The sequence below is a fragment of the Bombina bombina genome, chromosome 3 (assembly GCF_027579735.1).
Source record: "Bombina bombina isolate aBomBom1 chromosome 3, aBomBom1.pri, whole genome shotgun sequence".
NCBI lineage: Eukaryota > Metazoa > Chordata > Amphibia > Anura > Bombinatoridae > Bombina > Bombina bombina.
The window spans coordinates 227236203-227261735 of NC_069501.1; the positions used below are offsets into that span (position 1 = coordinate 227236203).

General features: G+C 37.9%; 1 protein-coding gene across 1 annotated transcript in view; it reads left to right on the top strand.

Annotated features, from left to right (window-relative positions):
- SEZ6 (seizure related 6 homolog) overlaps positions 1-25533 on the top strand; it is a 639531-nt gene that overhangs the window by 609439 nt on the left and 4559 nt on the right. Inside the window, exons 14-16 of the mRNA XM_053705225.1 lie at positions 1221-1259; positions 4468-4588; positions 4717-4819. Of these exons, the coding sequence (XP_053561200.1) occupies positions 1221-1259; positions 4468-4588; positions 4717-4819 (263 nt within the window). The remainder of the gene's footprint in view (positions 1-1220; positions 1260-4467; positions 4589-4716; positions 4820-25533) is intronic.

Here is a 25533-nt window from a genome sequence, read left to right on the forward strand (position 1 = left end):
CACATTTAATTCAAAAGAATAATTTAAGTAAAAATAAAAATATATGTAATACATATTTAGCCCTAAGCCCTGATACAAAGTCAATATAATGATATCTCCTCTTTTAAGTTGATTCTTCCAATAACTAAAATGGAAGTAAAAAAAAGAATCTCTTGTAAAAAAAAAATAATAAACCCCTATGTTATTATAAGGCTGCATCACTAAAGCGTATTGTAGCTCTCCATTGCAGTATTATTTCAAAAGGAAAACAGAACTTTGAGCCATTATTCTTACTGGAAGGTTTTTGGAATTTTTAGAGAATCTAGTGGACTAAAGTGTTAAATGTATATAAATCTAATATAATTACATTTGTATTACAATTTAATTTTAAAAAAACATGATCTTTTAAAGGGATATGGAAGTCTATATTAAATTGTCATGGTTCAGATAGAGAGTTTAATTTTTTTTTTTATCTTGGTGTCCTTTCTGAAAATGAGCTCCTTTCCATGAGAGAAGGCACAAGTCTTGAGCACACATTGGTTGCACACACTTCTGTAAATACAGCTGCCATATAGTCAAAATATGTGCACACTTCTAAACCTATGTAGGTATGCTCACCTTAAAAGGAGCTGCATTTAAATACAAAGAATACCAAGAGACAGAGGTAAATTGGCATAACAGAATTGGAAGTTTTTTCAAGGTTTTTTTTTTTTTGTATGGTCTTAATTATTAATGTTTACTTTTGATCTCCACTTGCCTTTAACACCTTAAAGACACAGCTTCAGTTTGGTCAATGTTTCCTTGATGGAATAATTCCATCATTGGTCATTAAGGTTTTTTTTTTTTTTAAATGTCAGAGTTGGAATACAATTTACTAATCTGAATCTTAGAAAATGTATCTAAAACGCACCATGTCAGACACAATCTTAAATTGAAGTGATGTTACCTGTAGGGGCCAAATGGTTAAGCCATTTCCTGTCTGGATCATAGAATCAGTAAAAGTTTTCACTCTAGCAGTACTAACGTTTAACAGAACAATTTTGGAAATGGAAGCTCATCTACTATTGCAGAATCTAAGTATTGCTGGAAGACCCCATTCCATATAAACAGTTTTAATGTTTCTTTGTGTGTTTTGTTTTTCATGTTTCATGTATGATCTTGCAATATGCATTATGGATAAGGAGGACGCTTACGTCCCTTTAACCTCTATATATTTAATTTTTCTTTCATTTGTTTTTTAGCCTCATATAAAGAATTTTACAGTGACAAGAGTGTTGAAGGTTAGTGAAAATCCTTCATTTATAAAGTTATTGATAATGAAATGAACAAATGCTTTTTATTATTGGACTTGTAAATGACCTCCTTATTATATATTATGTTTATAGGCAGCTTACAATACAAACCCTTATAGGAGGTTACAGTATTAATGTGCAATAATCACTTTATAGCTTGTTTTCTCTCATTTTGCCTCTCGATTCCTACTCTTTCCAAGGTCCTGCTAGGTTGTATGTTAGTGCAGACACTGATAAAACCAGCAATAAAGTGAAAGCATCAAGTATATTGCTGTGAATTGTTTATAAGGAGAAAACAGGGTATATATCTGCTTTTTTATTTTTAATCATGCTAAAAGGTACATCAAATTGAAATAATAATATAAAAATTTTAATGATATGTAGTAAAAACTTGGGCAATATGCTTTTAACATCTATTTTGTCTTCTTTTCCTGTAATTTAATTCTGAAAATTGTGGGTTCAAATCCCTATAAAAAGTTGAAGTGTAGACTCCAGATATAACACTTCTATATTACCACAAACTCATTGGTTTCGCACTCCAGTAACTCACTAGCCATAACTGGCCTCAGCAGAGAATATTAATTAATACCATTTTTAAAAATGTGCATATTATTCTCATGCTATTTTCTTACTTTATTTTATACACATTGTTCTATTTAGCATTTATTTAGTGCTTGAGTAAAGAAACGACTGCTTTAGCCTTTTATAACATTTTATTGGCACCACAAGCAAACACCCAATGCTTACACATGGGGGTGCTTGATTGGTTGCCATGCTTTGTGCACAGTGCATGGAGAATACTTTCCAATAAGCTCCTGTATTACAGCAGAGATTGGCACTCATCACATGGAGCAAAACTATCTGTTAAAGGCTAAAGAGGCCCTTTTTTTACAGATTTCTTGCAGCTGGTGTGTGTCTTGGTGCTTATGTCCCTTTAAATAGTGTTATGTATATTGCTATTGCTCAGTTTGGGGAACCTTTTTAAAGGGACAGTATACACCAATTTTCATATAACTGCATGTAATAGACACTACTATAAAGAATAATATGCACTGACACTGATCTAAAAATCCAGTATAAAAACTTAAAGGGATACTAAACCCAATTTGTTTCTTTAATAATAGAGCATGCAATTTTAAGCAACTTTGTAATTTACAATTTGGAAACAAAAGGAGATTGAAATCTCCAGGGGTTGTACACATGGATAGCACTCAAATTCCCTGATAGGTGGAATAGTAGACTAAGTTACAAGTGGCGGATACATTAGATAATTTAAAATATAACTTTTATTTGGACTTTAAAAATAATGGTGGGACAATACATTTAAAAACACAGGAATTGTATCAACTTAAATCAGAGTTGCGGGTAGACTTCCAATAACAGGATTCCTAATTAATAAGTACTCTGAGCTTGAATTATTAGTTAGTCTTTATAGTATAGACCTAGGATGTATTGTTAATCCATAGTCTTAAGACTAATCATTATTCATTTATCACAGAAAATTATCTTGGTGAATAAAAATCAGGCAATGTATTGGGCGATAATTTTGTGGATGATTATGGTATAATGTGATATACCGCATACAATTTTGTAGATGATTATGGTATATTGTGATATACCATGTACATTCTTAGATATGCAGTGTCATGTATGGAATTGATTTGCACTTTTTATATACACATGTTTTATCTGAGAGAGGTTTTTACTACATCAGTTTATAGTGAGTGCAATTATTCCTCTAGGATTCTAGTATGAATACCATATATTCTGAATAGTATATTCTGCATCTGAAACCTCTCCTCCTGAGATAGCAGATATTATATTCAATAGTTGACTAAAGGTTCAATTCCCATTAGTAGTCATCAGAGTGAGGTATATACTAATATAGTATCATTAGATTTTTCCTAAATAGTATATTCTAAATAGTATATTCTAGATGTAAAACCTCCCCTCCTGAGATAGCAGATATTATATTCAATAGTTAACTGAAAGTTCAATTCCTATTAGTAATCATCAGAGTCAGGTATATACTATTATAGTGGCTTGGTTTTTTCATATAAATAGTTATAATATTATCCAGCATGTGTATTACCTACAATATATTGATATTAGATATGTATATTAAATTTAGGTAACAACATTCCGCTATTACTAAGATAATATGTGCTTGTATAAAACCACAGCTTGACCCTGATGGATGATTTAAATTAATCACACTGCATTCCCCAGATTGTGTAATAATAGAGTTTGGTGCTGGTAGTAATGCACCCAATGATGTCACAATCTTTTTTTAAATATATTCGTTTTACTTTTTTTCTCCACAGTCTGGTAATATTGAATGTGTATACTTAAGTTTAAATAACAGATCTTTCTTTCTGTAGTAACAACCACAAATCCGTAAAATGACCTTATACACTTAATCTTAGGCTTAGGAAACACAATGCAATTGAAGCAACTTTGTAATTTACTCCTATTACCAATTTTTTTTTGTTCTCTTTATCTTTATTTAAAAAGCAGGAATATGAAGATTAGGAAACGGCCCATTTTTGGTTCAGAACCTGGGTTACGCTTGCTTATTGGTTAGCCAAATGTAGCCACCAATAAGCAAGCGTTATCCAGGGTGCTGAACCAAAAAAATGGCCCGGCTCCTAAGCTTACATTCCTGCTTTTTAAATAAAGATTGCAAGAGAACGAAGAAAAATTGATAGTAGGAATAAATTAGAAAGTTGCTTAAAATTACAAGCTCTATCTGAATCATGAAATTACAAAATTGGGTTTAGTATCCTTTTAATTAGAAGCTTCCAGTTTAGCACATTAAAGCTGGGACACCCATTGAAATGGGCTGGAAAGCAAAAAGAACAGACACTCCCCCCCCCCCTGCATATGAAAAGACCCTTTACACAAACAGAAGCAAGCTGGAGTAGGAATACATCAGTATACTTCTAAACCTTTAGGGCTTGGTTAGGAGTCTGAAAATCAGCACAATGTTATTTAAAAATAAGCAAAACTATACATTTAAAAAAAAAAAACCTGTATGGGGCTATATAAATCGATCATCTACAAAGCATTTATGCAAAGACAAATAAAGTGTACAATGTCCCTTTAAGACACAAATAATAGATTGTTTCTAGTCTCTTTATTGTAATATATCATACATTATTTATTTTGTGTCAATTTCTCTTTTTGTATTTTTCAGCTGTACAAAAGGCAGCAGCTTCAGTCCTCCCTCTGGATAGCTCTCACATCCTGCTGGCTGTTTTTATCCCAATTATCATGGTGGCTCTGGTTATTTCAGCTATTTACCTGTATTTCTCCAAGTAAGAGAACACTAATTGCTGTCATGGTAGCTTAGCTACGATCAATACAATGCATGTTGGAGTGATTTCAGGTTAAACATCGCTGCCTTTACACAAACTGCTTTTGTCTTTCTGTAATTCTTGTGCAGGATCCAAGGAAAATCTCCCCTCCGCCTGCCGCTATCGTCGTCTCCATCATATGATCAGGTCACTGTTGAATCTGCCTTTGACAATCCTACATTTGAAACTGGGGTAAGGAATGTACACCAGAATGTTTAATAGTAAAAATTGATGCTCCATAACTCCTGCCTGCAAATAAACCAGGATCTGTATTGGTTGCTTGAGTGAATTCTATCTGAGTGTTGTGTACATCCTTAAAGGGATATTCCAGTCAAAATTAAACTTTCATGATTCAGATAGAGCAACTTTCTAATTTACTCATTATCAATTTTCTTTGTTCTCTTAGTATCTTTTTTTGAAAAGGCTGGAATGTAAGCTTAGGAGCCGGCCTATTTTTGGTTAAGCACTCTGGCTAGTGCTTGATCATTGGTAGCTATATTTAGACACCAATCAGCAAGCACTACCCAGGTGCTGAACCAAAAATTGTCCGGCTCCTAAACGAGAGAGAAAGAGAATGAAGAAATATTGATAATAGGAGTAAATTAGAAAGTTGCTTAAAATTGAATACTTTATCTGAATCATGCAATTTTAATTTTGAATAGACTATCCCTTTAACAGCACAGAGAGATTATCTAAAGAGTTGCCCCAAGTATGGCACAGAAATGGTCAATTCAAAACTGAAATGAATGTCTCTTACATAAAAGGAAAAACAATCTAAATAAGTAACGGCTAGATTACGAGTTTTGCGTTATGAGCGGCTCGGTGCGAACTTGCAAGTTATTGCCACCGCTCACCTCCCTATAGCGCTGCTATTACAGGTTTACTAAAACCCGGCGTTAGCAGGCAATAAGTGAGCGTTGAGCAAAATTGAGCTCCATACCGCACACAAATACCAGCGCTGCTTTGAGCTGGTTTTACGTGCTCGTGCACGATTTCCCCATAGACATCAATAGGGAGAGCCAGCTGAAAAAAAGCCTAACACTTACAATAAAGGAGCGTAAAGCTCCGTAACGCAGCCCCATTGATTCATATGGGGAAATAAAAAGTAACCTAACACCCTAACATAAACCCTGAGTCTAAACACCCCTAATCTGCTGCCCCCGACATCGCCGACACCTACCTACACTTATTAACCCAAAATCTTCCGCCCCCAATGTCGTTGCTACCTACCTACACTTATTAACCCCTAATCTGCCGCCCCCGACATCGCCGCCACCTACATTACAGTTATTGACCCCTAATCTGCCGCCCCAATGTCGCCATCACCTACCTACACTTATTAACCCCTAATCTGCCGTCCCCCAACATCGCCGCCACCGACATTACAGTTATTAACCCCTAATCTTCCGCCCCCAACGTCGCCGCCACTATTAACCCTAACCCTAAGTTTAACCCTAACCCTAACACCCCCTAACTTCAATGTAATTAAAATAAATCTAAATAAAACCTATTATTAATACCTAAAATAATTCCTATTTAAAAATAAAAACTTACCTATAAAATAAAACCTAAGCTAGCTACAATATAACTAATAGTTACATTGTATCTATCTTAGGTTTTATTTTTATTTCACAGCTAAGTTTGTATTTATTTTAACTAGGTAGACTAGTTAGTAAATAGTTATTAACTATTTTCTAGCTACCTAGCTAAAATAAATACAAATGTGCCTGTAAAATAAAACTTAACCTGTCTTACACTAACACCTAACCTTACACTACAATTAACTAAATTACATTAATTAAATACAATTAACTAAATTACAAAAAAAAACACTAAATTACACAAAACAAAAAAAGAAATTATCAAATATTTAAACTAATTACACCTAATCTAATAGCCCTATCAAAATAAAAAAGCCCCCCAAAATAAAAAAAACCTAGCCTACACTAACTACCAATAGCCCTTAAAAGGGCCTTTTGTGGGGCATTGCCCCAAATAAATCAGCTCTTTTACCTGTAAAAAAAATAATACAAACAACCCACTAACAGTAAAACCCACCACCCACACAACCAACCCCCCAAATAAAATCCTATCTAAAAAACCCAAGCTCCCCATTGCCTGAAAAGGGCATTTGTATGGGCCTTGCTCTTAAAAGGGCATTTAGCTCTTTTTCTGCCCAAACCCTAATCTAAAAATAAAATCCACCCAATAAACCCTTAAAAAAAACTAACACTAACGCCCGAAGATCCACTTACAGTTTTTGAAGACCCGACATCCATCCTCAACGAAGCGGCAAAAGTCCTCAACGAAGCGGCAGAAGTCTTCATCGAAGCAGGCCGAAGTCTTCATCCAACCGGGCAGAAGTCTTCATCCAGACGACATCTTCTATCTTCCTCCATCCGGCACGGAGCGGCTCCATCTTCAAGACATCCGGTGCGAAGCATCCTCTTCTTCCGACAGGTCTTCTTGAATGAAGATTCCTTTAAGTATCGTCACCCAAGATGGCGTCCCTTGAATTCCGATTGGCTGATAGAATTCTATCAGCCAATCTGAATTAAAGGTGAAAAAATCATATTGGCTGATGGAATCCGCCAATAGGATTGAGCTTCAATCCTATTGGCTGATCCAATCAGCCAATAGGATTGAGCTTGCATTCTATTGGCTGATTGGAACAGCAAGTAGATCCTTTAAACTTCAGCATTTAAAATAGCTGATTTAGCCTGTATACTGATAGTTTCTATACTTAAAGGGACAGTCTACACTTTAGCCATCTTAAAGACTAACCTTAGATTAAGCTGCAAATAGTCTCCTGCACCCTTTCTATATCATGCAGCAGGAAAAGTAAAAAAAGTTATTTTAAAATGAACATTGTTTCTGGTCACATTGAAATGGCTGCCAAGTTTAGCCAACTGATGACATCATGATCTGGGCTGCATATGGCATCCAATCACAAAAGGCTCACTAGTTCTATTCAATTGACTGTCAATACTATTCAGCTGTCATGTCCCTTTAAATATGGGAGTGTCTATCCTGCTTCAGCTCTATATACCACACTCTCCTAGTTGCTTAGTATTGGAGTCTTTTGCTATAGAACTGCTACAGCCAAGCCTACCTTCTCTGCGAAAAGAGTCTGCCTCTGCCTTTTTTGCCTGTCAGTTCCGGATTTCACAGAGCGGTGACGTCACACGCCATCCTGCTTCACACAGCAGCAACACACAGTTCAGCTGCACTGTCTCCCAGACTGCCAGGACTTGCAAGTTCCTAATTCCTGCGGACCCTCTAATAATTTCTCAAGTAAGACCTGCTCTTAACATTCACTCTCCTGTGACTCAAATCATATATGCGCATACCTGACTCTTGTTTATCATATGTATATGCAATTGCTAAATCGATCTGAGCCAATTTTAACTAGCTATCTTAATAATGCTCACTAAAGTTAATTACTTATTATTTAGCCTTTTGCCTGATCTCTTTTTATTGCCAGTACTACTGAAATTCCAAACTAGTTTGTAAATATATTATTCTATGTATCCATACTGGGGTTTCTATGTGTTACACTGCTGCAATTGTTTAGTGTTTACTCACAGTTGGCAGCTGTAGTGTAATCACCATTAACCCCTGCTAATAACTGAATTATGATGTCTGGGATTATCTTTTACTCTGATAGTAATTAATGATAATTCCCAGTATTCTTTGAACAACACACATACTATTTTAAGTTTTTTTCCTTTTAACTCAGCAGTTGAGGTTCTTGAAAATAAATTCCTTGCCTTACAGGATACGGCAAGACATAAATCCTGACAGAATACTAAGCCAGAAAAAATAAGCATGGACCCAGCTGAGATAACCGCACACATGCAAACCCTTAGTCATAGGGTAGATTTACTCACTGATGGGTTAAATACCCTAAAGGCAGAAAATGATAATTTAAAAGCTTATATAAAAGATATTGTAGAAACAAAAATTCATGCTATAGAACCACAAGTCAGTCTACCTGAATTATTTAAAGATGATATAACACAATTCAGAGATTTTAGAAATGCATGTTTTCTTTTGTTGCCCCTAAAACCACAGACATATCCCACAGATAGAGTAAAGGTTCTAACAACCATATCTTTTCTTAGAGGTGAGCCCAGGAGCTGGGCAAACAGTTTTTTTGAAACAAATGATAACATACTCAATTCATTAGATGCTTTCTTTACCGCCTTAGCCCAGTTGTATGATGATCCTTATAAACAAATGACTGCCGAAAATGCCATGAGGTCATTGAAGCAAAAGAAAAGATATGTAGAGGAGTATATCACTGAATTTAAGAAATGGGCAAAAGATAGCCAATGGAATAACCTCTCTCTAAGGAATCAATTCCGACTAGGCTTGTCTGATGGTATTAAAGATGAGTTATCTCGAGTTGACCTTCCCCCCACCTTAGAAGAATTAATAAATCTCAGTATCACTATTGATAGACGCCTTAGGGAAAGGCAACAGGAAAGGTCTTACCAGGACACCACTCAAAAATGTCATACCCATACCCCTGCACACATACCACCAATAAAGCCCCCCACTGAGCCCATGGACATTGGGTTTGTGAAAGGACCGCTTACAGCACAGGAGAAACTAAGATGCTGCAGTCAAAATCTCTGCATGTATTGTGCAGCAGAGGACCATGGGGTTAAGGACTGTCCTGCGCTTCAGCGACAGAACCGCGGTAAGACAATGTCACATACTGAATGTTTAGGTAGTTATACCTCTGCTACAACCTACCATAAATTCCCACTTCTTTTACAGTGGGACCAATGTCGCCTCAACGCCAGTGGGATCATTGATTCAGGAGCAACTGCAAACTATATTGATGTACAATATACTAAGGATAATAAAATACCTTTGGTGAAAAAGCAGACTCCTGTGTATTTGCGAGTTATTGATGGTAATAATATGGCCTCAGGCCTCGTAATGTATGAAACTGTACCTTTACTTGTAGTGACACAAGACCATCATAGGGAATTTCAAACCTTTGATGTAATTTCATCCCCCATTGTACCCATCATTCTAGGGTTAAACTGGCTATCACTACACAACCCCTGTATAGTCTGGTCACCATTCTCCATTTGTTTTAACTCTCACTACTGTAAGACAACTTGTTGCCCACCACTTATACTGCATACTATAGAGAACCCTTTAGAATTTGACATACCTCAGGAGTATGCTGACTTCAATGACGTTTTTAGTAAAAAAGAGTCCGAAAAACTTCCTCCACATAGGAAGTATGACTGTCCTATCGAGCTCCTCCCAGGATCAGATATCCCTTATGGACACATCCTTCCATTGTCAAAACCTGAACTAGACCACTTGAAAACATACCTTGATGATAACCTAAGGAAAGGCTTTATCCGTCCTTCTACATCCCCAGCAGGAGCGGGGATGTTCTTTGTAAAAAACAAAGATGGATCTTTACGCCCGATAATCGATTATAGACAACTAAATAAAAGGACAGTAAAGAATCGTTATCCTCTCCCACTGATTCCGGAGCTTATTGAGAGACTACAGGGAGCTAAATTCTTTACCAAGCTTGACCTTAGAGGAGCCTATAATTTAATTCAAGTAAGATCTAGAGACGAATGGCTGACGGCGTTCCAGACCCGTTACGGGTTGTTTGAATACACCGTCATGCCATTCGGACTCTGTAATGCTCCCGCGACATTCCAGTATTTGATAAATGATATCTTTAAGGATATCCTGGATGTCTATCTTGTTATTTACTTGGATGACATATTAATCTATTCCAAGACCCTACCTGAACATATATCACATGTCAGACAAGTCCTTAGCAGATTGAGAAGCAACTCCTTATATGCCAAGGCTGAGAAGTGCATCTTCAACTCCAATAGCATAACTTTCCTTGGTTATTGCATTAGTGCTTCGGGCATTAGCATGGAGGATAATAAGATAGATGCTGTTAAGAATTGGCCTACCCCTGAATGTAAAAAGGACATTCAAAGATTCATGGGGTTCGCCAATTTCTACCGCAAATTCATCAAAAATGTTGCCTCCTTATCAAGACCATTAACAAACCTCACTAAAGCAAATGTTCCATTTCGTTGGACCCCAGATAGTCAAAAGACTTTTGAATTGTTTAAAGCACAGTTTACCTCTGCACCTATTCTTAGTATACCGGATCCTGAACTACAATATATTTTAGAGGTCGATGCCTCGGATTATGCTGTAGGCGCAATTCTATCACAGAGACTCTCTCTCAAGAAACCGTTACATCCAGTTGCCTTCTACTCTTGTATCATGACTCCATCTGAAATACATTACCCCATTGGGGATTAGGAGCTGTTAGCAATCAAGGTCTCCCTTGAACATTGGCGACACTTGTTGGAAGGTACCATTCTGCCTATCATTATTTTCACGGATCACCGAAACCTTCAATTCCTCCAATCCATCAAGACTCACCGCACGACAAGTAAGGTGGAATTTATATTTTTCCAGGTTCAATTTTCTTATCACATACAGACCCTCCTCACGGAATGGCAAGGCTGATGCCTTATCAAGACAATACAAGAAACCACCAAACCTACTTAGTAAGGATACTGTCATTCCAATAGAAAAGTTCATTGCCTTTTCATTTGATTCCACATCATTCCTTAAGGAAGAACAAGAGAAAGATATTACCAAACCACTAAGTGTTATGCAACGGGGCTCAGATGGCTTACATTATCATCAAGACAAGTTATATATTCCCCCATCCACCAGGCAGATAGTTTTACACTCTATACATGACGCACCCTTAGCAGGGCATACAGGACTTCGTAAAACACAAGATTTAGCTAATAGATCTTTCTGGTGGCCAACAATGCATAAGGATATCTCAGATTATATCTCTTCCTGTGGAGTTTGTACCTTATCTAAAAGAAGCAAACAGCCTCACTATGGATTACTTAACACCAAGTAGACCTTGGTAAGAAATCGCCTTGGATTATATTGTGGATTTACCATGCTCAGGAACTGATACCACAATCCTTGTTGTGGTAGACTTGTTCAGTAAGATGTGTCATTTTATACCATATCGGAAGTTACCCACTGCTGCAGAAACCTTACAATTACTGCTCACTCATGTTTTTAAACATCATGGATTACCTAAGACTATTCTAACAGATCGGGGAACCCAATTCACGAGTAAGTTTTGGCTGGAATTCTACAAGGCTTTTCAAATAGAGAAAAGATTGTCTACAGCTTACCACCCTCAGACAAATGGGCAGACCGAGAGATGCAACCAATGGTTGGAGCAATTTCTCAGAGTATTCTGTAGTGATCAGCAACATCAATGGTCATCTTTCCTTCCTTACGCAGAGTTTACTTATAATAACACAGTACACTCTACTACCAAGCTCACTCCGTTTTTTGTTAATTATGGGTTCCATCCAACCTTCCATCTTCTACCTGACAACTACTCTTCATCTCCATCTGTCACACAGATTACTAATGACATTGCAACTAATTTCTCATCTGTCCACTCTGCTATTGATGATGCTAAGCGAATACACAAACTACATTATGACAAGAGGAGAACTCCTGCACCAAAGTATTCCATTGGAGATCTAGTTTGGCTCTCCACAAAACATCTGAAGTTAACCACTCCTAAGAAATTGTTGGTCCTCTACGTTGGGCCGTATCCAATAGATCGTATCATAAATGAGAACGCTATGAGATTAAGGTTACCACCTACGATACGTGTATACCCTACCTTCCATGTTCCAACATTTCTGCTCCCCGGTTGATCTCTAGGTTCCATCAGCGGAATCCTGATCGCCCGCATCCATGAGCCGCGGAGCTGCTCCTTGAGGGGGGTGTCATGTCATGTCCCTTTAAATATGGGAGCGTCTATCCTGCTTCAGCTCTACATAACTCCTCACCACCACACTCTCCTAGTTGCTTAGTATTGGAGTCTTTTGCTATAGGACTGCTACAGCCAAGCCTACCTTCTCTGCGAAAAGAGTCTGCCTCTGCCTTTTTTGCCTGTCAGTTCCGGATTTCACAGAGCGGTGACGTCACACGCCATTCTGCTTCACACAGCAGCAACACACTGTTCAGATGCACTGTCTCCCAGACTGCCAGGACTTGCAAGCTCCTAATTCCTCTAATAATTTCTCAAGTAAGACCTGCTCTTAACATTCACTCTCCTGTGACTCAAATCATATATGCGCATACCTGACTCTTGTTTATCATATGTATATGCAATTGCTAAATCGATCTGAGCCAACTTTAACTAGCTATCTTAATAATGCTCACTAAAGTTAATTACTTATTATTTAGCCTTTTGCCTGATCTCTTTTTATTGCCAGTACTACTGAAATTCCAAACTAGTTTGTAAATATATTATTCTATGTATCCATACTGGGGTTTCTATGTGTTACACTGCTGCAATTGTTTAGTGTTTACTCACAGTTGGCAGCTGTAGTGTAATCACCATTAAACCCTGCTAATAACTGAACTATGATGTCTGGGATTATCTTTTACTCTGATATTAATTAATGATAATTCCCAGTATTCTTTGAACAACACACATACTATTTTAAGTTTTTTTCCTTTTAACTCAGCAGTTGAGGTTCTTGAAAATAAATTCCTTGCCTTACAGGATACTGCAAGACATAAATCCTGACATCAGCAGAGTGCCTAAATGCAGCCCAGATTGTGATGTCATCAGTGGGCTGAGCTTGGCAGCCATTTCAAACTGGCCAGAAACACTATTCATTTTAAAATAACTTTTTTTACTGTTCCATGATATAATAAGGGTGCAGGAGGGTATTTGCTGCTTAATCTAAGGTAAGACTTTAAGATGACTAAGGTGTAGACTGTCCCTTTAAGTCCAGGCTATTTACAGGTTATGTAAACACAGCCAGCAGAAGAAATTACACTCCCAGTGGAGTGTAGTAGAGAGAATGAATAAAATTATATTTTTCCATTGTTTCCTTTTTAAGGGCTGTAAATTCAAAACCTTGCTGCTCAGGTGAGATATTCTAAGATGTCTCGTGGGTAAGGCGAGGCCCTTAAAAAATATTTAGAAACACAAATTTTATCTTGAGAAATATTTATGTTTCTATGTAGTGTCCTTTATGTGAAACAGGGTCTCCTACATTACAATACAAGGTCTAAAAAAATCCCAACAAATTTCTGTAATTTCTCTCCATGCCGGCGAGGTTTTGAGGCCCTAAGTATTGAGCTTTGGTTTAATGACAAATACAAAATAAGGAAGCATGTATGTGTACACAAAGTGATAACATAATGAGATCTGATTTTACCTGCAAGCTCAACCCATTTTAATAGGCTGAGGTTTCAAAGCTCAAAATCAGCTATTTCATTTACACAAACCTGAAAGTACAATTTCTCATACAGTTTATACTCTGCAGCTGGTATAACAAGTCATTGTAAATAAATTAAGTGAAAAACTATTTTACAGTATACTGTCCCTTTAATGTCTCTTTAAAGTTACATTATGAGCTTCCGACAGTGTGACTGCACAGTATAGATTAAGAAGAGAAAGCATTCCCAGTATAGAGTCCAGAATCGAGGGATACAGAAATATATATATATATATATATATATATATATATATATATTAGGGTTGCACCGATACCATTTTTGTTTAAACCGAGTACAAGTACCAATACTTTTTTTCAAATACTCACCAATTACATTTTTGTTATGTCATATGACAGTTTACCAAGCACAATACAGACTAATGATTTAAGATAGCTTCTTTATAATTATGAACTGTAACTCAAAAGACATTTTGAAATAATTAAACAGTTTTATTTGATTGTTGTCACAAAGTTCACAGAACATGTTTATAAATAAAAATATTACAATAAAATATATTAATAATAACAATAAACAGCTGCAGCAGTTGGGACTGGAAAGCTACAATTTAAAGGGGTGATTACTGGATGCAATTGGGTTGTAGGGTGCCTATATAACTGTCAATCTGACATTTGTATTTAATACAAAGTAATATAATGTAATTCTGAAAAAAAACATTGGGGAAGGAGTGTCCCAGTAATTCCCTTTGAGAAAAATGGGGCATTTGCATTCTACTGACTCAACAGAAAATAGGGCTGTAGTAGGAAGTGGAGGTATTGATTAAAGTATTGGTGCATTTGCATGAGTACAAGTACTCATGCAAATACTTGGTATCGGCACCAATACCGATACTAGTATCGGTATCAGTGCAACCCTAATATATATATATATAGACCAGGTGTACTGTTCTAATTATAAACTGTGGTAATAGTAAAAGTCCCACAGGGCACAATGTGGAGAGTGCTGTACAGTTCAAAGGAGGGACAGTAGTGTCAGAGTCACAAGCATGTTGGCTTCTGATACATAACGGGTCAAAAATTCTCCCTGTCACCTCAGGCAAAGACAAGATGATATCGCTCACCTCGTGTAAGCTGTGCGATCTGCGGGTCAAGAGCCAGCTTGTGTGAACTTGAGAGTGTCTCCTCCAGTGTCCGTGTACTCCTTCTGTGCTCCTCGCTACACCCAGTATTTGGCCCTGGTTGATGACGTCCTGGTCATGTGATCCTCTGTATAACAGTCACGGCCCGTGTCCTGGGCTGGAAAATAGCTGGTGTATAATAGCAATACAGGAAACAATAATGCGGTTATCCAGCCAGGAACTCAATAAAATCCAAAATCTTTATTAGAACATTTTAAAAGCAGCAGAGGCAAACGTCACATCAAAAAAGTGGTAGCGGCATCCCAGGTCTAACGCGTTGAGACCAGTCGTATTCATAGACCTATCATATTACAAAGACAAGTTAGCAAATGCACACAGTAAAACAACATTTTGCATGCATTTAGAAAACATTAGACATTTAAACTTGTGTCACAAATTCTTTTTTTTTTTTTTTTTTAAAAGGAGTTTTTATTTTGAAAATAACAGATTTTACAAAACGTAGATAAGAATATTTCCATAGCGTAACAGTGAGGCACAGCATTAAAAGTGCTTTTGGATTAAAGGTCCGTACATCATGCATAAAAGTGTGACAAGTTCACTACATAGGTTCAGTGCAGAGGCCTGTATGACCCGTGCTTCTATGTTACAGTCTCGGGGATATTACGTGAATTACATCATACATTAAATAACGTTTTCCTCAAAAGGGTACTGACAACTGGCTAAAATGGTGTCTAAGGGCAAAGCCTGATGTTTGGTGTAGTGGACGTTAGTGGGTTCTAAGTTTGTGTTGCTCTTTGTGCAAGTTCCATAGAGATAGTTTAAGTTTGTGTGTGACTAATGAGCCTGATTGGAGGTGGTGGTACTTTTTTTAAGTTGTAGGAAATTCTCTACCTGTTCCTCCCACTCTTTCTCAGTCGGAATATTGGGGGATTTCCAATGTCTTGGGATTAGGGTTTTAGCTGTTTAGCATGAGGATCAGCAGGTCCCTAGCATTACTGTCGTGCAGTTTGGGCAAGAGTAGAAATAGTAAGATCTGTGGATCGTTTGGTAGCTGTTTGCCTATTGCGTCTGACATGCGCTCCAGTACCGCCAACCAGAACGTATCTAGTTTATTACACTGCCACCATATGTGTGTAGGGGTGCATATTTCTCCGCATCCCCTCCAGCTCTTATTGCTAGCCGTTTTGTAGATAGAGTGTAGTCTGCTGGGGGTCAAATACCATCTCGTTAAAAATTTGAAGTTGTGGAAATTGATGAGCGCTTTGTAGTGCCAGTCCCTAGCAGCGATACTAATGCCCAGTTTCTTGTCCCATGAGTTGGTGTAAGAGGGCAAGAGTTGAGGCTCTTTGATTAGCAGCAGTTTGTATAGTTTTGATATGGCGTGTGTTGGAGTGTTTTCTAAGAGGCATAGGGTCTCAAATGGTGTTGTGTTTCTAGTTAGATGATGTTTCTTGGGGTGAGTGTCTAGTCTACGTAGTGACAGATTTGGGAATAGGCGTACCAGTTTAGAGGAATCTTGGGGTGCATCTCCTGGATGGCGGAGAGGGATCTATGTGTTTTATTTTCGCGGAAGAGCGAAATTGTTCTGCCCTTAATGTGGCACCCGACTTCTAATGTAGTGTCTTTGAAGTTCCAGGGCATGTCCGGGTTGTGGCAAAGGGAGGACATGGAGAATAGAATATTAGAGATGTTAGTGGAATTTTTGTATTAATTTATCCCATGTCATGAAAAAGTCAGAGAGAAGAGGATATTGTGCTATGTTAGAGGGTCTGTGTTTGTGAGGTATCCAGGCTGCAAGCCCAGCATTGCATAGACCCAGTAAGTGCCTATCAATCTGGACCCATTGTTTATTGTTATTGTTTGGTGTCACAAATTCTTTTTACTATAATCACTAGGAATGACAACTGCAACATTCTAAAAAATGCTATCTTCAAATTATACATGAGAAATTGACCACTTAAAATATAATAAAAGTCAAAGTATAAGGCATACCTCTAATGATTAGTGGCCACTATTGGAACCTAAACTAGAATTGTAAAATAAAAGGGAACATTAGGATATAGAACAGAAGGGGCCACTTTTGGACTAATTGGGGTATATTTACCAAGCAGCAGATGCTGTAATCTACCCCAGTAGTTTCCGGCTTGCCAGAAACTGAAGTTAAGAAGCAGCGGCCATAAGACTGCTGCTCCTTAAAGGGACACTGTACCCAAATGTTTTCTTTTGTAATTCAGAAAGAGCATGCAATTTTAAGCAACTTTCTAATTTACTCCTATTATCAATTTTTCTTCGTTCTCTTGCTATCATTATTTGAAAAAGAAGGCATCTAAGCTTTTTTTTTTGTTTCAGTACTCTGGACAGCACTTTTTTATTGGTGGATGAATGTATCCACCAATCAGCAAGGACAACCCAGGTTGTTCACCAAAAATGGGCCGGCATCTAAACTTACATTCTTGCATTTCAAATAAAGATACCAAGAGAATGAAGAAAATTTGATAATAAGAGTAAATTAGAAAGTTGCTTAAAATTTCATGCTCAATCTGAATCACGAAAGAAAAATTTTGGGTACAGTGTCCCTTTAACTTCTCCGCCACCTTTTAGGTGGCCGCGAATGTGCAGGGGGCGGCATTGCATAAGCATTTCACAAGAAATGCTTGTGCAATGTTAAATGCCAACAGCATATGCTGTCGGGATTTAGCGATGTTGGGCGGACATGATTCGCTATAGCGAATCACGTCTGCCTGCCATTTAATAAATCGGCCTCTTTGTATGAATATAATAATGTATGATCAGAACATTTATTTATTTATTTATTTATAAAATATTTTACCAGGAAGGATACATTGAGATTTCTCTCGTTTTCAAGCATGTCCTGGGATCACAAAACATTGCATTGATACAATAGGGTACAATAAAATACAAAAACAATAATAATACACAATATATGCAAACATTTAACATAGAGCAGGTACGAAATATTTAATCAACCATGACAGGAGCATTCTGTTTTGAGATATGTAGGGATCTCTTAAAGGATTTTAGGCTTGGGGAAGTTTTTAAAGTGTGAGGGAGGTCATTCCATAATTGTGGCGCTCAGTAGGAAAAGGAGGATCGAGCCACTTTCTTTTTGTATTGAGGCAAGTTAAATAATGTGCTGTTATTGGATCGGAGGTTATAGGAGGTGGGAATAGCAGGGGAGAGCATTCTGTTCAGGTAGGGTGGGAGCTTCCCAGAAAGGCTCTTAAAGACAAGGCAGGAAAGATGGAGGGTGCGACAGCCAGTTTAGTTCTTTTAGCATGTCACAATGGTGGGTCCTGTAGTTGCATTGTAGCACAAAGCGGCAGAACGAGCTATATAACGTATTTAGTTTATTAAGGTGAGTTTGCGGAGCAGGTGCATATACTATGTCCCCATAATCCAAGATAGGCATCAGCATTTGCTGTACAATCTTTTCCTTTACTGTAGGGCTGAGGCAAGATTTGTTTCTGTACAGGGCACCTAGTTTTGGATAAAGTTTAGAGGCAATTTTTTCTATGTGGAGTCCAAAAGATAGATTGGGGTCTAACAAAATACCTAAGTATTTATAAGAGTGGACTGCGATCAGTGTGCAATTGGATTTTGTTTTGATGCGAAGATGGGAATTTTGTAATTTTTGTATTTTAGGTCCCTTTCAAAGATCATTGTGACCGTTTTGTCAGTGTTTAGGAAGAGTTTGTTTTTTGAGATCCACTTTTCTACTTCTGTGAACTGGTCTTGGAGCACTGCTTCAAGCTGCGGCAGATCAGATTTTTTTGCATAGATTACCGTGTCGTCTGCGTACATGTGTACAGTTGAGGATTTGCAGACATTAGGCAAATCATTTATAAATACTGTGAATAGTAGGGGGCCGAGAATGGAATCTTGGGGAACAACACACGTGACTGGGAGAGGGAGGGAGTCACTGTTAGAGACAGAGACATATTGTGATCGATCCGATACATATGATTTAAACCAGGTTAACGGGCGATCAGAGTTTTTTAGTTTGAGAAGTAGTATGTCATGGTCCACTGTGTCAAAAGCCTTTGCAAAATCAAGGAAAATAGCTCCAGTTAGGTCTCCTTGTTCCATGCAAGTTTGTATGTCGTTGCAAACTTTTAGGAGGGCAGTTGTAGTGGAGTGATTCGGTCTAAAACCTGATTAATCAGGGGTCAGATAGTTAGAAAGTTGATAATACTCGCATAATTGCGTATGGACGCATTTTTCTAAGATTTTTGACAAAACAGGGAGCAATGATATAGGACGATAGTTAGAAACCAAGGTTAACTCCCCACTTTTATGAATAGGCACTACTCTTGCAGTTTTCCAGAGTTTGGGTATGTATCCAGACACCAAGGATTCGTTAATTAGGGTTGTGACAGGCTTAGCAATTGCCGGCTCACTGAGCTTCAACAGCATTGCTGGGATTTGATCAGGTCCTAACTGGTTTTTAATTTTTAGATTATTGAGATGTTTCTTAACGACATTGAAGGGTACAGGTCTAAAATTGAAATTTTCTATATTGGGTCTTTGTTGTTTTAGTGGGGCCTGATCCACATTTGTAGTTTCAGGATGCGTGCCATTTATTAGTTTGTCAATCAGGGTGGTAGAGCATCCAACAAAATAATTGTTAAAGGCATTTGCTACTTCTAAGGGGAGTTGCAGGTTTTGGTTTTCCACATTGACAGCGGAGGGTTGGGAGTGGATTGGTGGATTTTGTAAGTTATTTATGAGTTTCCAAAACTTTCTAGGGTTAGATATATTATTGTGCAGATTTTCACAGAAATATTGCGCCTTAGCCAATTTTGTTTGTTTAGAACATATATTTTGCCATTGTCTATATACACAGTGATCATTCATAGAGCCAGTATGCTTGAACTTTGACCACAATGAATCCCAAAATTGGTACATTTGAATGAGGTCAGCTGTGATCCAATTCAAGTGTGCTCCTTTTACTCTCACCTTACGCAGCGGTGCATGTAAATTCCAAACTTGTTGGAGTTCAGACTGAAAGAATTCAACTGCAGAGTCTAGATCTGGGATTAGGTTTAATCTGTGCCGGGGAGGTTCTTGATGTCATTTAGAAATGATTGCAGATTAAATTTTTTGAAGGACCTGGTGATTTTAACCTTGGGAGAGGATTTAGTAGCCTTTATTTTGCGCACACAGTACACTAAGCAGTGGTCACTGAAATTGTTAGGGAGAACACCTGCCTCCTGGATTCATATTAGTATAGGTAAGAAAAATTTGAAAATATAGTGGTCACTCATGGACTAACTAACTCAGAGTTATACAAAGGGGAAAAAGGGACCACTTAAGACCCTAATTAGCCTTCACCTGTCTAAAACACATCACTGAGAAAAAATACTACAAACTCAGCAAAAATAATATATTTTTCCCCTAGAAATAACATACATCATCATATGCACTTAACATAGAGGAATCATACATATGACCTGGCTTAACAATGTAGAGAGAGTAATGAACTGAAGTGTTACATTTTTAACATATACATAGTTGCCAACAGTCCCGAATCTCATGGGATTTTGCTTTTTGTATCAAGACTTTATTGTCCCGGCATTGTCCCAGAGACTCAGACTGTGTGGCCACTACACATTGCAAATTCAACACTGACTGAGCAGGGGGCGCATGTGGAGGTGAGTGTGAACAAGCGGCTCAGGTACACACAGTGCGGACTGTATAAGCCCCCAGTTACATTAATATCTTAATTGGTAAAACGTGCATAGTAAATGTAAGTCAACAGTAGTCTAAAAATGTTTTCATTCCGGCACCTTGTCATAGCCACCCGGTAGCCTGCCTAAGGAATGCCTCATAGAATGCCCCAAGTACAGTCTTATAAACTAGCTGCTATAAGATTTGTTCTTTGATTTTCTTGATCATAGGAAGGAGGATTACAATGGCTGAAGATCTGGGTAATCATTTAGATCATTTTTTTCATGCCCCCAAGTACTGTTAAGTCTGTACTACTGACCACACTTGTGTGCTCATGTTTTAAACTATTTTTCAATTTAAGATGCTTTCTAACAATTGCAGCTGGTGCCATATAATCTCTATGATGACCCTGATTGTAGTACCAGTACAAGGTTGCGGACACTCTTGCTTTATATCCCCAGTTAGAGTCCCAATACTGTTTGAACCTTTTGAGTTTAACATAGTTGTTGTACTTCTATTAGCTGTTCTGCTGCCGATCATATGGAAGCTGCAGACTACAATTCCCAGCATCTTTGAGTAAGAGAGAGTGGTGCAGGTTGTGGGCTACTGAGATTTATTGAGGGTTTTCGTGTTATAGAGTATAGAAGTCAATTCCCTTTCTAAGTCCTTTGGAGTAAGGGGAAGAGAGGTGCTGGTTTATCACTCTTTGAAAGCATGGAGACCAGCTGCGTGTAAACACACACACTGTGCTAGCCTGTGCACAGTATAAGAAAGTCTGTTTTCACCTTATCACTCCACCATACGCCTATGGATTACATATTTTGTTTCATTCCTTGGATCCTCAGTTTTCACTATTCATTTGTTTACATTGAGCACTATCCTACACTACACTACACTACACTACAGTATTTGTGTGAAGGCGTGTTAGTACGTTTATTATTGGTAGTTGCCTGACTAGAGTTGACATGTTTTCCCTTATGTGCATGTGTTATCATGTATGGTTGTGTGTATGAGAGTGTGGCTATGTGTGTGAGAGCATGATGTATGTATAAATGTGTGTGTTCATTTTACTATGTATGTTTGTGCCTAGGTGTGTGCACATTTACAATGGTATGTGTCTTTATAATTGTCTGGTGCATGTTGGAGGCATGGGGTGGGATATAACATTCAGAGTTAAGATTTGGAGGGGCCTAGATGCCCCACTAACTCAAAACTTCGCCAGCCGCCACTGCTGCCAGGTTATTAGAGTCCTCCCATTGTAGCCGCTTCCTGTTTGTCACTTCCTTGGGGGCTGAAGGGGGAATGTCACAAGGGAGGCATACTAGTCTCTGTGCAGTTAGAATGGTGGCAGCAGCTTTTGCAATGTGTTCTGGTGGTAGTTTGTTTTGGGCTGATCTGGGAGAGGGACAGGTGTGCTCTGCCGGAGCCAGGTAATCAGGAGAAGGAAAATCCGTTTGGGTGAATTACAAACACCACTAGCGATTTGAAATGGCGCAAGCCGGGAAGCAGTTTTTGCTATAGTGCAAGCATGAGATACAGGGTGAGAGCAGTACACTAGAATGGGTGTGAGTGTAGCGTACAGATATGTGCACATAGCAACTTTTTATAAAAAATACATTTTCATTTCTGACCTCTCAGCCCCGTATTCGAAGCTGCCTGACTGCCCTAATGTGAAATATCCTACAAAGTACCTGGTCAGGGAAGGGAGGAGAGAGTTCTGAACCTAGAGCCCTAAAGATGTGACAGGAAGGAGCAGTGGAGAGTTGGTGGGGTAAAGAAAGTGAGCTTGCCTGAATAACAGACAAGCTCACTTGAGAACAGATTCATTTCCTGTGATGAGAATCCTTGCTGATCTCAAGAGATGTGTGCTCATACTTACTAATAGCTGCATTAAGTATGAAAGAATGATTTGTCTATGACAGATCCACTGCTGATAGTGAAACAATGCATGCTCTAATGAGTTAGAACATGCAGTTTTTGCACAAGAATGTACCTTTAACAAACACTAATTTGCACTGAAAAAAGAAAATGCTCAAATACGTTAGAGCAATTTTATCATTACACTATTGCTTGCACAAAACAATGCATATAACCTCTGCAAAGGGGTTATTAAACACATAATTGAAGCCAATTCCAGAGCAGCAATCAACTACTGGGAGCTAGCCGAACACATCTGGTGAGCCAGTGACAAATGTGTGTAGACACCAATCAACAGCTAACTCCAAGTAATTCATTGCTGCTGAGGATATGTACAGATTCTTTTCAACAAAGGTACCCATAAGAATAAAGTAAGTTTGATAATAGAAGTTAATTTTATAATAACATGCACTTTCTGAATCATAAAAGTTTAATTTGAGCTTTCCTGTGCCTTTAAGTAATCATTACAGCTAAATTATACTACTAGTATGTTATGTGTTGTTTTGGGGTGGATTGAAGTAGGTAGAGCTATGCAAACCATATATGGGTGTGGATCTGCTGAAAAGTGGCCCTGGAGCGTTTGGTTCAGAACCTGTGTTAGACTTGCTTATTGGTTGGCTAAATGTAGCCACCAATAAGCAAGCACTATCCAGGGTGCTGAACCTAAAATAGGCTGGCTCCTAAGCTTTAAATTCCTGCTTTTTAAATAAAGTTAGCAAGAGAAGGAAGAAAAATTGATAATAGGAGTAAATTAGAGAGTTGATTAAAATTGTATGCTCTATCTGAATCATGAAAGAAAACATTTAGGTTTAGCATCCCTTTAATATGGTGTAAACAAACATTAAAAATACATACTTACACCGCTAGGTTGTAGAAATTCATGCAATGGGATGTTCCTGGGATTTGCTGTAGTAAATCAGCACTTCTTCTGGGTTGTTTGCCTTTACATCACTACTTAACACTCTTGTACAAGGGATAGGGAAACTGGCTAAAGAGATCATTATTTGTGCAATGTTCCCATTCTAATGCAGTTAGAGCTATAATGAACAAGTTTGTGCTAACTTTACTACAGTCCTCTGGGTTAATTAATATTGGTAATAAAGTCTTCAAGCTAGCTGAGAGGATTTTTTCTTTCCTAAGATATGGCGAGTCCACGGCTTGAGTAATTACTGTTAGGAATATTACTCCTGGCCAGCAGGAGGAGGCAAAGTGCACCACAGTTAAACTGTTAAGTATCACTCCCTTACCCACAAGCCCCAGTCATTCTCTTTGTCTTCGGTGGATGGAGGAGGTGAAGTTTAGGTGTCTGAAGAAATTGTTTTATTTAATCTACTAGCAAGTTCTGGGGTATAGCCATATTGGGGAGACCATGCACTTAACAAATTAAAATACACTTCTTTTTTATTGGTACATAGATAATCCTGTTGTATAGGTTACACTGGGGCATGAAACAAGCACTGTAGCATGTGTGAGACTAACATGTTTTTATTAGGCTTTATTTTCTGACACATATTTACTTGATAAAACAATACAAGTTTAAACTGAAAGTAAGGCTGAATTTTCTATTTCAGCAGCTTATTAATTTCCCCATTGCTTTAAAATAAACCGATGCAACATTTTAAACTGTCCGGTTTGAAAAAATGGTTATTTCTGGTACTCAGTGTACCAGGAAGCTATTTTTAGTGCCTCTCTGTGTCGCAGCAGTAATTTAAGCTCGGAAGTTGTGGTCACATAACCGGCTTTACTTCATAACATTTCTGAGGAAAAAGTGGGTTTATTAAATGTTTTTTCTTAACTTTTCTCACATAATTTTAGCTGGGGATCAATCCTAATTTGGGATAAAATTTAAAGTGATTTTTTTCCTTGGCTTATTTTAATTGAATATTAAACTTATCTGTACAAATTTATTTACTGTTTCACATCATGGCGGATATGGAGCAAAAGTCTGCTCTCATGACTTCATGCTTATTATGTTTAGATGCACAATTGGCAGCTCCTGTGCAATTTAGTTCTTCATGTGTTAAGAAAACCTTGCAAAATAAAGATAACATTTTTGAGCCTAATGTCTCTCAGGATGATGCTGTTAAAATAATACCTCAGCTTTCTCCTGCTACGTCCCAAGCCTCAATGGCGTCACATGCAGTACCCTGCGGTTCCTCTATAACTCCTAGTGGAGTTTATTTAAAAGCAGAAATTGCTGTCCAGGTATCTTCAGCAGTATCTGTGGCATTAGCTGCCATTCCCAGATTACAGGGAAAACGCAAGAGAAAATCTAGAAATTCAGAAAGTAAGGTGCCTGTCCTCAGTTCTGCTTTACATGTTGCCCTTTCACATAAGTCTGATGAGGAAAATACATTGGGATTTCTGAGGGTGAAATCTCAGATTCAGACAGTATAATTCCTTCTTCTGAGACTGAGGTAGTATCCTTCAGATTTAAGCTTGAACACCTTCGGTAATTGTTAAAGGAGGTTTTAGCTACTTTAGATGACTCCGATACCCCTGTCATTGTCACTCCTAAGGAATCTAGTAAACTTAATAGTTTCTATGATGAACCTTCCACCTCTGAGGTTTTTCCTGTGCCGGACCATGCTAGGGAGATTATTTTATAAGAATGGGAGAAACCAGGGGTATCTTTTTTCCCCCGTCTCACATTTTTAAGAAAATGTTTCCTGTCGAGGACTCCATTAAAGACCCTTGGTATACTGTACCCAAAGTTGAAGGGGCCATTTCCACTCTGGCTAAGAGAACCTCTATTCCTATTGAGGATAGCTGCTCTTTTAAGGATCCGATGGACAAGAAGCTGTAGGCTTATTTGAAAAAGATTTATGTTCATCAAGGTCTCCAA